The 15957-nt window shown below is 42.8% G+C and overlaps 1 protein-coding gene across 1 annotated transcript in view; it reads right to left on the minus strand.

Moving 5' to 3' along the window:
• Positions 1 to 15957, minus strand: part of CCDC113 (coiled-coil domain containing 113) — a 293612-nt gene that overhangs the window by 137756 nt on the left and 139899 nt on the right. The window contains exon 6 of the mRNA XM_044062236.1: positions 1724 to 1879. Within this exon, the coding sequence (XP_043918171.1) occupies positions 1724 to 1879 (156 nt within the window). The remainder of the gene's footprint in view (positions 1 to 1723; positions 1880 to 15957) is intronic.

The raw sequence follows: 15957 nt of genomic DNA on the forward strand, positions 1-15957 counted from the left end.
TAAGAATATGGGAAGGCCCCTCTAACTTAAACGGGAAACCTTCCCTTAACCAAAAACACAATTTTTCTCAACAAAAAATTTCCAAACACACTCGTACAACAACAATAGCTGTTAAAACAGCTTTTGGGTTCAAAATAGCAAAATTTCTGACAGGAAACTTTGAATAAAACAGTACTTAGCCCAGCCAAGTTTGAGACCACGTCCTAGCTTGTAAGCGGCAAACGAGATCTGGGGGATTAATGGTGGTGCATCCTGGGATAAGAAATAGCTCAGCCAATAAGAGGCCTCGCTCTATAGCATAGCGTGCCGAGTCGGAGCCGAGGGATCGGCTCCGAGCCCATCAGTACTGAATGTAGGCGAGATAGGATCACATAACATCCACTGTTTATCAATACACTAGAACAGGACCAACTGAAAACAATGTAGTACTTCATAAACGTTGACTATGCCCTCTCTAGATGGTGTACAATAGCAAATTACAATAGGTTCCTTAGTTAAAGAAATACCACAGTGTTTCTTCATGTTTTTCCTTTTTCAGAAGATGTCCAAATAGACTTGTGATATTTTTGCATACTTCTTGGCTTGTCTGTTGGGGCCATGGCTATTGCTTCAGAAGAAATACTACATGAAGAGCTATCACATGCCCTTTCTCTGTAAGATCTGGGGGCAAATTACCTGCAAATGCTGCTGTCTTACAAAAAGAGAGGAAATGCCCAAACACTACAAAGGATGGTTGATATATTTTAACTTGAAAAGCTTTTGCTTGCCAAAATAGTGCTTAAATCATGTAGTATCTATTTTCTTTTGCAGAACTGTGGCGCATCCCTTAGGAATCAGATTCCATTGGCTCCTTTTCAATTGTCAACTTCTGTTCCCAAAAGTACTAAAACAAAACAAGGCAAACTGAAAATTTCCTGGCTCATTGCAACCCCAAAACTTCCCCAAACAAAGAAAAGCCTACTAGCTAAGTACACTAAGCCACATTAAATTATCAGAAATCCAGAAAATGTAATAAATCGCCTCCCAAAGGAAAGATAAGCCAAACAAAGATAGATAGCTTCCAACTGGTTCTCAATAGTGATGCAGTACCAATAATTTTAAGTAATATTTTCCTATACAAATCTGAAAATGGAAACTTTGTATAAAGTGACTTGTGCATGAAACATAAAAATTAAATCATCAACATAACATCTTTAAATCACATAAGAAGAAGTGACGGTAAAACCTCTATATGAAGCAGACAAAGGATAGAAGCTGACATTTGCTATAAGTACAACTGCTAGGAGCACTTCTGCTTTCTCACTGAGTCACTGTCTTCTCTTCCTAACAACCCCAATCTTGCCACATATGCACGCACGTACACACGCACACACACAAACACACACACACACACACACACACACACACACACACACACACACACACACACACACACACTCACACTCACACACACACACGTGCGCGCACACGCACACACGCACACATAGTCACTCACAAGCCTCTAATGCAAACTGGCTGGACATGAAATATTATACACCTGGAACTTTTCATACAGGCAAATGAAGCATTAACGTATGGGAAGCATTAACATATGTTTGCACAAGGAAAATGATTCAGCGATTCAACAATGAAAAGTCCCATGGGTAATGACCAGGAGTATAAGATGTACTGTGGGTTTAATAACAGAGAAATAAAGTTACAGGAGAAATAGGTCATTCTTCACCTTATAGGTATTCAAGATTTGAAGCGTGTTTGCAGCCATCAGTTTGAGTCTTAAAAGGTCCTGGTTCCTCTCATCAATCTTCTCCAGGAATTGTTTGTTTTCGATCTTCAGCTGCTGAAAATCCACCTCATGGAGCACTTCTCCCATCTCTTCTTTCTAGTAAGGAGTAAAAAAAACAACAAAGGATGTTAACCATGGATTATTAAGAACATTCTTTCCAATATCATTAGCACTTGTCAGGCAATTCATCATTTTCCTTCTACTTCAGCTGATTAATCAAAATAAATATCAGTAATCAACAGAGTGTACTTGATCTAGAAGTGTGCCCAGAGGGCTTCCTGAGAGGTGATGGGGGCATGTTAATATGCCATGGGGGGAGATAAGTGTGTAAAGTTAGTGTTAAATTTAAAGATTTCATATGTAGGTTATGTCCCCTGGTGAGAAGTATGTGTTGCTATGTATTAGCTCAGTACAATGCTGGGTATTGCTTTTGAGGTTTCTGATACAGTTATAAAAGGCCCTGTTGTTGTCCTTTACATGGCTGGTGATTTTCAGTTCATACCTATTAGGAAGATTTTATTTGGTTATAAGTACTTTATTTAACTATTTGAGTTCATGTTTAGTGATTGGAGTATTTAGTTTATTCATACAGATAAGTCTCTTCCTTTTATTGTACAGTTTGCACCATAGAGGTTTATTCCTTAATATAGCATTGTATTTGTATTTAATGGGGACTGATCACAATAAACTAAACATGCTGGAAGGATAAGTTCCTGACCCAGAGACTCCCCAGACTCTGGAATAGACTGCCCATACATGTCAAGCAGAGCGCCTCTTTGGCCCTCTTCAAAAGGAACCTTGATGATTGGATGGGAGAAAGGAAATTCACCCCGGGGATCACATCAGTCGCCCTGCTAGACAGGGGTCCAGAGAAGTAAATAGTGTGGGAAGAAATAGCCTGGGAATTGTTATGGCTAGGCTTTTATAGACCCTAGGGCCGATAGCCTAGTACCAACCTATGAATGCAAGCATTTAAGTGAGCACAGAAAGCATACGAGATGGGGTCATCAAGGGAAGGGGGTGCTTACATTTCATCAGGTCATCATCTAGCTCTAATAAACTTGCTCTTGAATAATCTATAAAGGCAGAAGAATTTAATGGTGGATCAGGTTTAACCCTCATTGTAACTATTACTGAATGATGGCCAGATTTGCCCAGTTATGGGGGCAACTACAGTTGTATAGCATAGTGGGGTTATAATAGTGAGGACTAGACCCAATATTTCTGAGCCCCTAGTTGAGACTTGAACTATTTGTTCTACGAAGCCAGCATTTATGAAGCCTAGGAAGCATTATCCACACTTATTTGTGGTAGTATGGGTTACCTAGTTAATGGAAGAATAGTTGAAATCCCTCAAGAGGACAGTATTTGGTTCAATGCAGAGGGACTCCTGTTGGTTGAGATATGCCTCATGGCTTGCAGGTAATGTAGAGGGGTTATGGTAGCTGTCTATAAAAATATATGGATCTTTATTGTTGGTAAGTAGGATATGGAGAAGCTCAAGGTCATTTTCTTGCCTTATGATTTGATGTGATTTGGCTTCTTATGAATATACTTACTCAACCACTAACGCAATCACCAAAAACATAGTCCTTTTAGGAGGTGGGTCCAAACAAGCAGTAGGCACTGAAACCCCAACATGGAGGTGGGGTTACTATCACTACACTGAGGCCACGTTTCAGTAACAATGCGGATATCTATATTTTTGGGGGTCAGTAAGGCCTACAAGGAGTGCAAATTCCTATTCAGGTTTCTAGCATTGAGCAGAGCTATTTTATAGTCTTGATTTTGACTGACTACGTAGGTAGTTTGAGGAGACTGACCTTGCTTAAAAAAGCACTATTGGGGTGTAGAAAGTTTTGGTCAATATACAAAAGCCATGAGAACAGCAGTGCAGTCCATCTGTAGCAGCAAAGTTAAGGATGTCAGTCATCTCATCCCAGGCTGACACATATATTTAACTGCTTATAATGATATCAATAACTAGGCCAATAGTTAAAGTCAATTCTCTTTTTGCCCTGCCCAGAGGGATACAGGGATAAAGCTATGCCCATGATCCAGGTGACATGAAATTGTTTAGAGGCTTTGGAGACCAATGGGCTGACTGGGGAGGATTGGCAGCACCTATCTTGAGAGGGAGAAATGATGATGGCTCCCATCTGGCTGTTTATGCCACTCCAGTATAGTGCAACTGAGGTCACGGATGACAACAAAAGCTGCAGTCAGATTGAAAAAGCATGCACTGTGGCTGTCCAAGCTGGTAATGATAGCTTATGGTACTTAAGCATAAGTCATCTTATGCTGAAGTACTTAAGCATAAGCATAGGATAGCTTATTAGCTGATTTAAGAGAAGGTGAACATGGTTTGTGTGATGGATGTGTCAGTACTGACAATAAGCTTGGATAAGAGTCTTTCTCCAAAGTTAGTCAATGCTTACACCTATCAAACATAAATTCATCTGGTGGAAGATGTAAATAGTTGTCAGTAAACATTAGGCAGTTGTTAACACTGCCTCAGGATGCCTAGTGGTAGCAGGCTTGCTACAGATGGTGTGGTTCATAGCACCTAGTGCATAAAAAAGTGCACTGTAGGGTGGGTCACCATTGGGGGTTGTGTTAAATTGGTGAGGAGACGAGGTTTGCTAGTGAAGTAAGACAATATAATACAAATAATGCACATAAGTGGAATATGAATATACCCATAGTACAGGTTTCTTAAAATGCAAAAGTGAGTCAAGCAGATTGGTATGGTTAACATTAACAGTAGGAACATGAGTACTAAAGAGTGACTTAGCAGACCAATTTAACTGACATAACTAGAGAATTATGGTTTGAAGTTTGTATCAGTTTTTGCAACTTAAAGTCTGCTTCAGATTATAGAACAAGAGAGTTGCAATGCAGTGAGGAGTACCAGCAACTTGCAACTACAGTTACAGTCAGAATAGTAGCAGCAACTGGTAAATGTCCTCTGATTAACTAATGAATTACAGTTCATACAAGTATATTGAAAGCACCCCATCAGTGAAAGATATCAGTGTCTGTCATGCATTCAGACCCACCACACTAGATGAAGGCACAAAAGGCAGCAAGGTCTCTATATTTGTAAAACAAAATTTCACCTCCAAACTCATTAGGCAGGATAATAACGTGGAACTTCTCTAAGTCCAATTTACCATTAACAAAACCCCATGTCACATCATAGTTAACTGTAGCTCCATCTATGCTCTCCTTGGCCCACACCTCCTACCTGTCTAGTGTGGAAGCCACAAACATTTAGCCAAACACCAATCTCTTAGGGGACTTCACCTAATCCTCTATTAACTTTTATATCCGCAAACATTTCTGGACTTCATAAATACAAACTCGCTGGAACAGCTAGTCGACAGCCCTACAAAGGGAAACAAAATCTTGGATATGGATCTTACTAATATGGAATAGTTCTGTTCACTACCAGTTATAACATCTTCAAATTGGATCATAAATCATATTCACTATATGACTAAAGCGGGAAGCATCCTCCAATAACTCAGTATTCAGAGATAACACTATTGTTAATCTACTAAAAAAAAACAATCTTGCTAAATTCAACATTCTGTTCCACTATGTTGACCCCTCTGTGAAGATAGGAGGTACTGCCAGCTATGCTTGGAAAAGTAGGCAGTGGATGTGTAACATATGCCAGCACAGCTATCTGGAATTTTGTAAAGAATTACATGCCATTTGTAGATCAAACTAATTTGTATATATGCTTTTGTTGAAAAATGTATTTGTAAATTTGCTTGTATTAAATATGTACCAACAGTGGGTCCTGACTGTACTGCAACTTAATTAAATGTGCATGTTTTAACATATGATACTGGAAGAAAGAGGTAAATCTCAGTTCCAGCTAACTTTGAAAAATAGTTGAAATTAAATTACGCCATAAAGATTGTATCTTACAGTTCTAGTTGTGGCCAGAGACAAAATGGCTGGGAAACCAAATATTAGAAGCCTTCTTTATTGTCTCTAGCAGGGAGCTAATTGCTACCCTGGAAAGGTAGAGGTTTGAAATTGTTTTATGACTTCTAGGAGCTGCAGCAGATTTGAACAAAGCTCTATCTGTGTGTATGGTAACACATAGGTACTAAAATCCTAGCAGCTTCTAGTGTTGGTAATAGTGTGGGAAACAGAGTCAGATGACCAAATGTGATGTCATTCTGTAAGATATCCCAGAAATAATATTTATATATTATATTGAGAAGTCTCTAAGTCAGAGTAGGCAGTCTGTTCCTGGAACCTACCTGACAAAGAAAGGAGGAGGACCACTCACCCAGTTCACCTTACCTTGCTCTAGTAAGTGAAACAGAAAATGATTTAGTCAGGAAAATATAGTTAATATTGTTTTTCTGTAACTGTGTGAACATGTCCACCTGTGTTATTTCCTGTGGCTGAAACTCTGGTGCTACTGTAAATAGATATTTAGTACTTTCATGTTCTTTTATTATTTATTATTACATATATTTAAATTTTTCATTGTGGCTGGTCCTTTTAGAAAATATTTAAGCTTTGAGAGTATTTGCATATTTTTATTTGGTGATAACTGTGGCCACTCCTAAAAGCCTTGTTGTTCGGGCAACATTACTTTTGCATTACTATAAATTTCACTCAATGTAATTGGATACCCTTTTAAAAGCCTTATACTAACTGAATTGTGGCAGTGAATCTACCTTAGAGTCTGGGCAAAACTGGTAGAGCAGGTAATCTGTGCCAGCCTTTCCTAGATATGTTTGTGTGAAAATTAAATCTCAAAGATTGTGTGTGTCAGCTACCTGGAGAAGGGACATGAAGCACTGGCTTCACAGAGATGGTGCTGAACACAACTGCTCCAGTGGAGGGCCTTATTGGGGACCTGTGGAGAAACAGATATAGAGAAATCCAGACCCCGGGCTGACTGTGTTCCCTGTGTGCTCTTAAGGGAAATTGTGCTTGATGCAGAGAGGTCTGCATCTGGAAATACTGAGTGTATCCATTTGTATTCCAAGTGAATGTCCCTCTCCAGTATCAGTGGTGAGGATTCAGACTCCTTGATTAGTGGCCCAGAGTGGTGATGTCACATTTTCTATGAACACAAAATCCTATACCACCAAATTCCATGCACATTTCAATAGCCTCATTGAAGCAGCTGACCCCTCCAAAATAAATAGAATGCAAAATTTAGAAATAAACCCCTATGGTGGAACCCAAAATACAACCAGACTGTACAATAAAAGGAAAAAGCTTATTGCATGTAAAAATAAAAGTAACCCTCCAAATGCCAAAAACATAAGGAACTCTGGTCCCTGATCAAATCAACCAAATTTAAATATGAGGTAACCATAGCCATGCAGACAAAAGATAATCACAAAGCTTTCTTTGACTATGTTAGAAACCACAAAAATAATCCTCAAAACTGTGTAGAGTTAATAGTAAATTATATCACATATTCTAATCTTGAGGACATAGCCACTATACTAACAGATACATTTTGCTCTAACTTCACCCCACCTCTCCCTGTCCCACATTGCCAGATCAAATACCAGTAATAATACACTCTCCTAAAACCTTCCAGAAGGATGTCCTTAAAGTGCTACTCAAGGTCAAGAAAACTGCTTCTATGGAACCGAATAATATACCAAGATGCCTATTGGTTGGCCTGAAGCAGGACCTGTCGGACCCCCTACAGAGGATCTTCAATATTGAGAAGTTATGTTCTTACCATAACATTCCATGTTAGTTGTCTTCTTGCCTTCTTTCTTGCTGGATGGGTTCGGAGCCGATCCTCGGCTCCAACTCTGCCTAATACTAAAGCTCGAGAGCTATTTTTACCGGCTCGAGGCTATGCTATGTCCCATAATTCTAGACGTCATATACCCAGATCTCGTTTGATAGCTAACACTATGGACATATATGTCCCACCACAACAGAGAACAATCCATCTAATCATAGATACAAAAAAGAAGGATATATCTATATATATATAAATATACATAAATATAAGCCCTCTAGAATAGCTAGCAAAAAAGAGGGAGCAAGGGAGCTAGCTGGGGAAATAACTGAGGTGGCAATAATTCTCACAAGGTACTCTAGATCTCCCAGGCTAGGGGGATGGAGGGTGGGACGCAAGAAAGAAGGTGAGAAGAAGACAACTAACATGGAACGTTATGGTAAGAACATAACTTCTCAATGTTAAGTTGTCAATCTCACCTTCATTCTTGTTGGATGGGACAGTGTCCTAGCACCTAAATCCTGGGTGGCTCAATGGAACAAACTCTTGAGTACCGTGGAACCAAAAATCAGCCCGACTTCTGGAGGCCATATCAAGCTTGTAATGAGAAATGAAAGTATGAGGAGAGGCCCAAGTGGCCGCTCCGCAAATGGAATCCATCGGCAATCTTGCCTGAAAGGCTATTGAAGAAGCTAAAGCTCTGGTTGAATGGGCTCTAGGCTTAGTAGGAAGTTCGGTGTTCCTCAACTGATAGACCAACATGATAAGACAGGACAACCACCTGGACAAAGTTACCTTAGAGACTGCTTGGCCTTGCTTCCCTTCTGCATAAGACAGGAAGAGCTGGTTTGATTTTCTCATTTGCTTAGTTCTATCCAGGTAGAAGCGCAATTGACGGTGAACGTCCAAACAATGTAACTTTCGTTCAGCTCTATTGGTGTAATTTGGGAAGAAGACTGGTAGATCTATGGTCTGATTCAGATTTTTGTCTGAGATTATTTTGGGTAAAAAGGACGGATTAGTCCTTAGTGACACTCTGTCTTTGTGAAAAACAAGATAAGGAGGGCGAACGCAAAGGGCTTGAAGTTCCGAGACCCTTCTTGCTGAGGTGATGGCTACTAAGAAGAGTGTTTTCCACGAGAGCAACTTCAACGAACAAGAAGCCGCTGGCTCAAAGGGAGGAAGTATTAAGGAAGACAGTACAAAATTTAAGTCCCATGGTGGGGGAGGGTCCTTAACCGGGGGCCTAAGTAAAAGGGTTCCTTTTAAAAAGGCTTTGCAAAGTTTGTGTGACATGATGCTGGTCTCTGACAAGCCAACGTGGAAATTTGCAGTGGCTGCCAGTTGAACTCTGATGGTGGCTGAGGAGGAGCCCAATCGAAAGAGTTCTGCTAGAAACTCTAGAACTGTCTGGACAGGAGCTGTAAAGGGGTCCACGTGCTTTTTCCCTGCCCAGACAGAGAAATGCTTTCATTTGCTAGCATAAGTCTTTCTAGTAGTAGACTTGTGAGAAGTGAGGATGATATCTTGAACTAGTTGAGAGATAAGGGGAAGCCTGGCTAGGGTTGGAAGTGGAGTAACCATGCTGTGAGGTTGAGAGATTGAAGGGAGTGATGCAGCCCACCCGATTGATGAGTCAGAAGATCTGGCACTGGGTCCAGATGCCAGGGCTGCTCCAGTAGATGGCGTTGCAGGAACAGAAACCAAATCTGTCGATGCCAGTAAGGGGCAATGAGGATCATCCTGGCTCTCAAGGCAGTTGCTTTCTGGATTAAATGAGTAATCAAGGGAAAGGGGGGGAATGCATACAGAAGACCCCGGGGCCAATCGTGAACTAGAGCGTCTCTGGGGGGGGGTAGACCTGGGAGAGGGAAGAGGGTGAAGAAGTCTGGGCACTTGCTGTTTAGAGGTGTTGCAAAAAGGTCACAGCAAGACTGACCCCACCTTCTGAAAATTATTTCCGCTATTGTCTGGTTGAGAGACCACTCGTGAGGCATGAGAATGGCTCTGCTCAGTCTGTCCGCTATGACATTGGACTTCCCGGGAATATGCGTTGCTACCAGAAACCGTTGAGAAGAGATCGCTCATTGCCAAAGTCTGAGTGCTTCTCAACATAGGGGTAGGATCTAGTTCCGCCCTGCTTGTTGATGTACCACACCACAGACATATTGTCTGTTTGAATTGCAATAGTCCCGGTGGGTAGAGAGTCCTGAAGGGCCTGCTATGCTAAAAGTACCGCTCTCATTTCCAAGACATTTATGTGCAAGTGGTATTCGAAGGGTTGCCATGTGCCCTGGACTGTCCTGCCCTGAAAATGCCCAACCCCACCCGATCAGGGAGGCATCCATTGTCACATTGGCAAGAGGAGGAGGAAGGACCACAGGTCTGCCCTTGAGTACTTGAGGGGAGACCGTCCACCAAGAAAGGTGTCTTTTGCATGACTGAGTGATTAGAATGGTGTGTGACATGGGGAGCTGCTGAAAGGACCACTAGGAAAATAGCATCCACTGCAGGATCCGCATATGGAAATGCTCTAGGGGGAGTAAAGTGATTGCTGCTGCCATGAGACCAAGTGTTTTTAGTACAAATCTGGCTTGGACTCTGGTCTCCTGTAATAGGATCTGAACATGGTTGCGAATGTCTGAAACTCTTTGTGTGGGTAGTTTTGCTGAGAGCTAGACTGTGTTTAAAATGGTGCCTATGAAGGTAATAGACTGTCAAGGCGACAATGCAGACTTTTCGAAATTTATAGAGATACCTAGCGCGTTGCACGTTTGTACAGCATAATCCTTGGATTGGAGTAGTCGATGCCTGGTGGTGGCAGTAAGGAGCCAGTCGTTTAAATATGGAAACACCTGGAATCCTTGTCATCTCAGGTGAGCCGCAACCACTGCCATGCATTTGGTAAACACCCTGGGGGCTGTGGTGAGGCCAAAGGGAAGGGCTCTGAATTGGTAGTGACTGGCTCCCAGCCGGAAGTGGAGAAACCTTCTGGAGTGTCTGTTCATCTTGATGTGGTAGTATGCATCCTGAAGTTCTATAGAGCACATCCAATTGTCCTGACCCAGAAAGGGTAGAATGGACTGTAGCGTGACCATCTGGAATTTAGTTCTTTGAACAGACTTGTTCAGCCTGCTGAGATCCAAAATAGGTCTCCAGTCCTCTGTCTTTTTTGGTACCAAAAAGAACTTGGAGTAGATACTGGATCCTTGTTGGTCTGCTGGGACTGGCTGGATGGCCCTTTTTCTTAGCAGCTTTGAAATTTCTAGTGCTGCTAGGTCCCTCAGACTGGGTGGAATGTCTGGAAGGGGCCCTTTTGGTTGTTGTGGGGTGTGAGTAAAGGGAATTCTGTAGCCCTCGGATATGATCGACTGTACCCATTTGTCTTTCGTGAGGGAATGCCAGGCTTCTGGGTACAGTGATAGTCTTCCCCCGACTGCCTCCGAAGATGGACAGTTGGGCAGCCCCTCAGGGGTGCTGGAAGGGTTTGTCAGAGAAAGATTCTCTGCTGTCCTGATTCTGCAGACCCCCCCTGCCCCTCGGGTGGCATCTATTATTGTCCCCTCCTCTGCCTCTGGAGGGAAGCTCACCACGTGTGTCAGGCAGTACTCCCTGAGGTTTGCGGAACCACATTTTCCCCCCTTTCTGACCCTTAGGGTATGGTCTAGAAGGGGTAGAAAAACGGACTCCTATGGCAGAGAGAGTCTTGCCTTCCTGCTCGCACCTGGTCAATGTATCCTTCACTTGAGGTCCAAACAAGGCAGAACCGTCAAAATGGGTGTTAGTGAAAGACACCTTGAAGGGGTCGGCAAAGTTGCAAAGCCGCATACAGGTGTGTCTCCTTAGAGCAACGCCCGTGCCTGCAGCCCTACTCGCTCCATCGGTGGCATAGGTGATGAGCTGCATGGAGGAGTTTACAATAGAGTTCAGGGTCCCTAGCTAGGAGTTGATCTTTTCCTGAGACCCTGCAGCTGATGGGTCCTGCAAGGTATCACCTAGTTCTTTGAGAAGGTCTCTCTGAAGACGGGTGAAATGGCACAAATAATTCAGTGAACGTATGGCAAAGGTCGCTGAAGAAAACATCCACTTCCGTACCTATCCATAGTCCTAGATTCCTTATTAGGAGGATGGACAGGAACTGAAGGGTCAGCCAACTCCTTCTTAGTGGCCGCCGCCACCACCATGGCATCAACAGGGATGCCCTTACTGAGAAATTGCTTGTCCGAAGGGGCTGTAATAAATTTTGTGGGCCTCCGGGGAATTGGTTCCATTGTATCCAGAGCTGTCCATGCCTTCCGAGCCACCACCTCCATGAGTGGGTCGAAAGGCAGGGACACCCAGGAGGTGGAAGGGCAAGAACCGAACGCGTGCAGGTACACCGACTCGTCCTCGGAAGGGCTGAGGGCAGACCAGTTCCCCCTCTGTTTAAGGATTTCTAGGATGTCAGAAAATGAGACATCCTCAGAGGGGGCCTTGGGGACCCTTCTGAATCATCCAGGTCGGTGTCAGATGTCACTGACTCCGGGGAGTCCACATGCTTCTTCTTGCATGTCCTCTTTCGAGGGGGCTCCCCCGCAGGATCAGGGGAGGCCTCAGAAGAGGAGGATATGCCCAATGGTTTTTAACGCTTAGGTTCAGGAGGGTAGGCAGAGGCCGAAGCAGGCACCCTGGAAGGAGGGGCCGACTGTGGTGCTGGTATAGGAGCCAGCACGCTCCTCATGACCTCAAAGGTGCCCCTATTAAGCAGAGAGGAGGGACCCATCTCCGAAGAGATGAGAGCTCCTCCCGGCACCGAGAGGGATGGCTTCAAGGCCGATGTCGGGGCCGAGCTTACCTGCGCCGACGCTCTGAGAGGAAAACCGTGTCGGACAAGGGTCCGATGCCACTCACCCCCTCGGAACCAATGAGGGAGTCCTGGTGCCCGGATCCCTCCAAGGACAGAGCCAATGAAGGGATCGGAGCTGATGAAGGAACCGATAAGGGTGGAATCGGTTCTGACGCCCCCATGGTACCAACCCCGACGGCCTCCAGCTCCGAGCTCGAAGGAATAGTCGGAGGAGGAACTGGAGCAGGCGTTGGGGAAGCCGCTGTCTGTTGAGACGGGCTATGCAATAACTGGGTGAGCGCCTGCGACTTCAAAAGCCTACTGACTACCCTCTCGAGGTCGTGGTCCGAATGCCTGGAAGATCTAGAGGAGTGAGACCTATGGCTCCGCTCCGACAGCAAAGGGGACTTCGGAGCTGACCTGACCGAATCCAATGAGGGAGATTGGGAGTGCTTTCGGCTTGGAGACGGCTCTGACGCCAAGGTCGGAGCCGACTGAGGCCTCGATGTATCGGTTCCAGCCGGAACCGACGAGGCAGAAGAAGGTCCGCTTGGAGCCGGCTCCGGACATGGAGCCGACGGTTTGGCGGGCTTGGCAGGTTTTCCTGACAGAGGCTTGGTAGGAGAACCTTCGGGCTTCAATAAGCCCCTTAAGATGAGCTTATTTCTGCGCTCCTGCAGGACTCTTGGGCTAAAAGCATGACAGATGGAACAAGAGTCCTGCAGGTGCAGAGGGCCCAAATAATACACACAAGAAGTGTGACCGTCTGTCAGAGACATCTTCTGACAGCACGAGTCACACTTCTTGAATCCCGATATCTTGGTATCCTTAGACATGATACCACAGGAACGGGACAACAACAAGTATACAAACACAGACACACAACACTTGACAGACACTCTTACAGTTACTACAATAAAACAAAAATTCCACACACACACCTAGTAAAGTAACCTGTAAAAACTACTGTAAAAAGGGGAGATAAAGGCCTAACCACCTTAAGGGTGGAAAAGAGTAGGAAAACTACTAATAAAGGGTGGAAAGACTAGTCGGGTGACTACTAACACTACTAGAAAAAAATCTAGGAAAAAATATCAATCGAAAACTAACTATAATTATAAAAAATTCTAAATATGACCTGAGCCGGTGAAAACGCAACCTCGTAGCTGAAGCGGCAAACGAGATCTGGGTATATGATGCCTAGCATTATGGGACATAGCATAGCCTCGAGACGGTAAAAATAGCTCTCGAGCTTTAGTATTAGGCCGAGTCGGAGCCGAGGATCGGCTCCGAACCCATCCAGCAAGAATGAAGGCGGGATTGACAACTTAACATCAGCCTTCAAGCAGGGTTTGTACCAGATGAGTGGAAGACTGCTACAGTCATCACCCTGCACATGGTTGGAGGCATCAGCTGACCCGGGCAACTACAGACCCACAAGCCTGACCAGGTGCATCGATAAGGCTAAGGAAAGGGTGATTATAGAATTGATAAATAAGGATATAGGACAGGCTACAAAGAATTGATCTGAGCCAGTTCAGTTTTCTCAAGGATAGATCTTGCATACTTAATCTGGTTAACTTCTTTGAAAATATTACCAAAGCAATGGGTGAGGGTAAATCTGTACACACCACATATCTAGACCCTGAAAAGACATTCAACAGCATCCCTCACTCAGGCATAACTGATAAACTCATCCAGCTAAATGTAAATCCCTATGTAATTTGCTGTACAGCAAACAGTTTCACAAACAGAACCAAGGAAGTTACAGTTACCTCCTCCAAAAGACCTATCACTACTGGTGTACCCCAGGGATTGGTCCTTGGGCCACTCCTCTTTGGAATTTATTTCTCAAGAGATCAGGTCTAGTTTGCAGATGACTATAAACTTGATGCCATCAGAAACTTTCTAGAAGAAACCAAGATTTTTCAGGAAGACCTTTCCCAAACAAATAACTGGTCTCAAAGCCACAGCCTAAAACTAAATGTCAAAAAATATATAACTGTATCCTTCTACAAATATGATGTCCCCTACAACTATCAAATTGACAAAGCACCCCTGAAAACTGACCCAGTAATGTGGGGCCTGGGAACTCATGTAGACAATGAGCTGTCATTTGATCACCATATATCCACTGTTGTAAGGAAGTCCTTTTTCATTGTACAGCTTATTAGTAAGGGTATGACATGCAGGTCCAGGGAAGTGATCATTCCACTGTATACCACACTAATTACACAGATCATTTGGTACAATGCCCTCTTTGGTATGCACCTGTACAGACACCTTGCACAACTTGAGTGACCGCAAGGTTTGCATAACTTGGCTGATGACAATGCTTTTTCACTAAGAATATAAATGGCCAAAATTACAGAGGCTGCACTGATTGTCTCAAAGCCTTGTCCCTTTTTTTTTCGGTATCTTACAGGCTACTGAGGGGTAATATTTGCCTCTCTTACATAGCCTCTACCAACCCCATACTTTCAGATCCACCACACATCTACAATTCCAATAGTATTAGAAATACCTGCTCAAGAGATCTCAATCACTTCTGCAACTTAATTAGAACATGCTGAAAAGAACAGTGTTTTGTTGTTTCTTCTTCATTACACACAATACATTTTCTTTCTTCCAATATATTATATTTCAGATTACTTTTAATGGGTAATATATTCAACAAAATTCTATACAGGCAATTCTTTGATTTATAAAACTTCTCAAACCATTTTTCTTCTATCCTTTATAGCATTTTACAGCTTCTTTTAATTCATTCTCAAGAGATGCCATATAATATTTTTCCATAACATTTTAGACCACAATTTTCTGTCTTTCAAAATCATATCTGTTACCTTTTGTACCATTATTGGTATCCCCATCCACTCTCTCCTTGATTCTGAATACATCTTCTCCTAAAACTTCACCCAAAACCTTATGCATCTTTTTTATTGTTATTATTATTATTATTATCTTCATAAAGAAGTCATCAGTCTATTTTAAAACCCTGATGTGATTTGGAAGTTTGTTCCAAACCTTGGAGATGACGACAGAAAACAGCGAGTCACCGTGATAATTATAAGATTTATTAGCAAGAGTTAGTTTAAGTTCTGAGGATTTTAGGGTTCTAAACCCAAAAAAACACAAATTGTGCAAAACAGAATAAAATAACTGGACTGAAAAGTAGAACCAGAACACAATCCACACTAACTCCACTGCACAGATGTAACCAGTTTATTGGTGCTTCCTCCTGGTACCTCGACAAGTACGCCTTCAATGGGAATAAAAATCAACACCACTATATCCACTTTATATAGAACCTCCATATTACTTAATTGTGTGTTAATACAACAATTATTTAATTAAATTCCATAAAAACAGTTTAAAGTGAGCATACAATAAAACGAAGAACAGAGGATCCAGCCAAATAAAACACTTCAAGTGATTTGAATGAAACCAAAAAATTAAAACATATTAACATTTAATTCATATTAACATTTAATTCCTGGTTCAAACTCTTAGGGTGAATTGTATTAAAATTAATGATGAATTTAGCCTCCAACTGCATAAGTTTTGCCAAAAAATCCTCTCCCTGTGTATAAAAAGGCTTAGCCA

The sequence above is a fragment of the Protopterus annectens genome, chromosome 1.part0 (genome assembly GCF_019279795.1).
Source record: "Protopterus annectens isolate FY-2018-M chromosome 1.part0, PAN1.0, whole genome shotgun sequence".
NCBI classification, from domain to species: Eukaryota; Metazoa; Chordata; order Ceratodontiformes; family Protopteridae; genus Protopterus; species Protopterus annectens.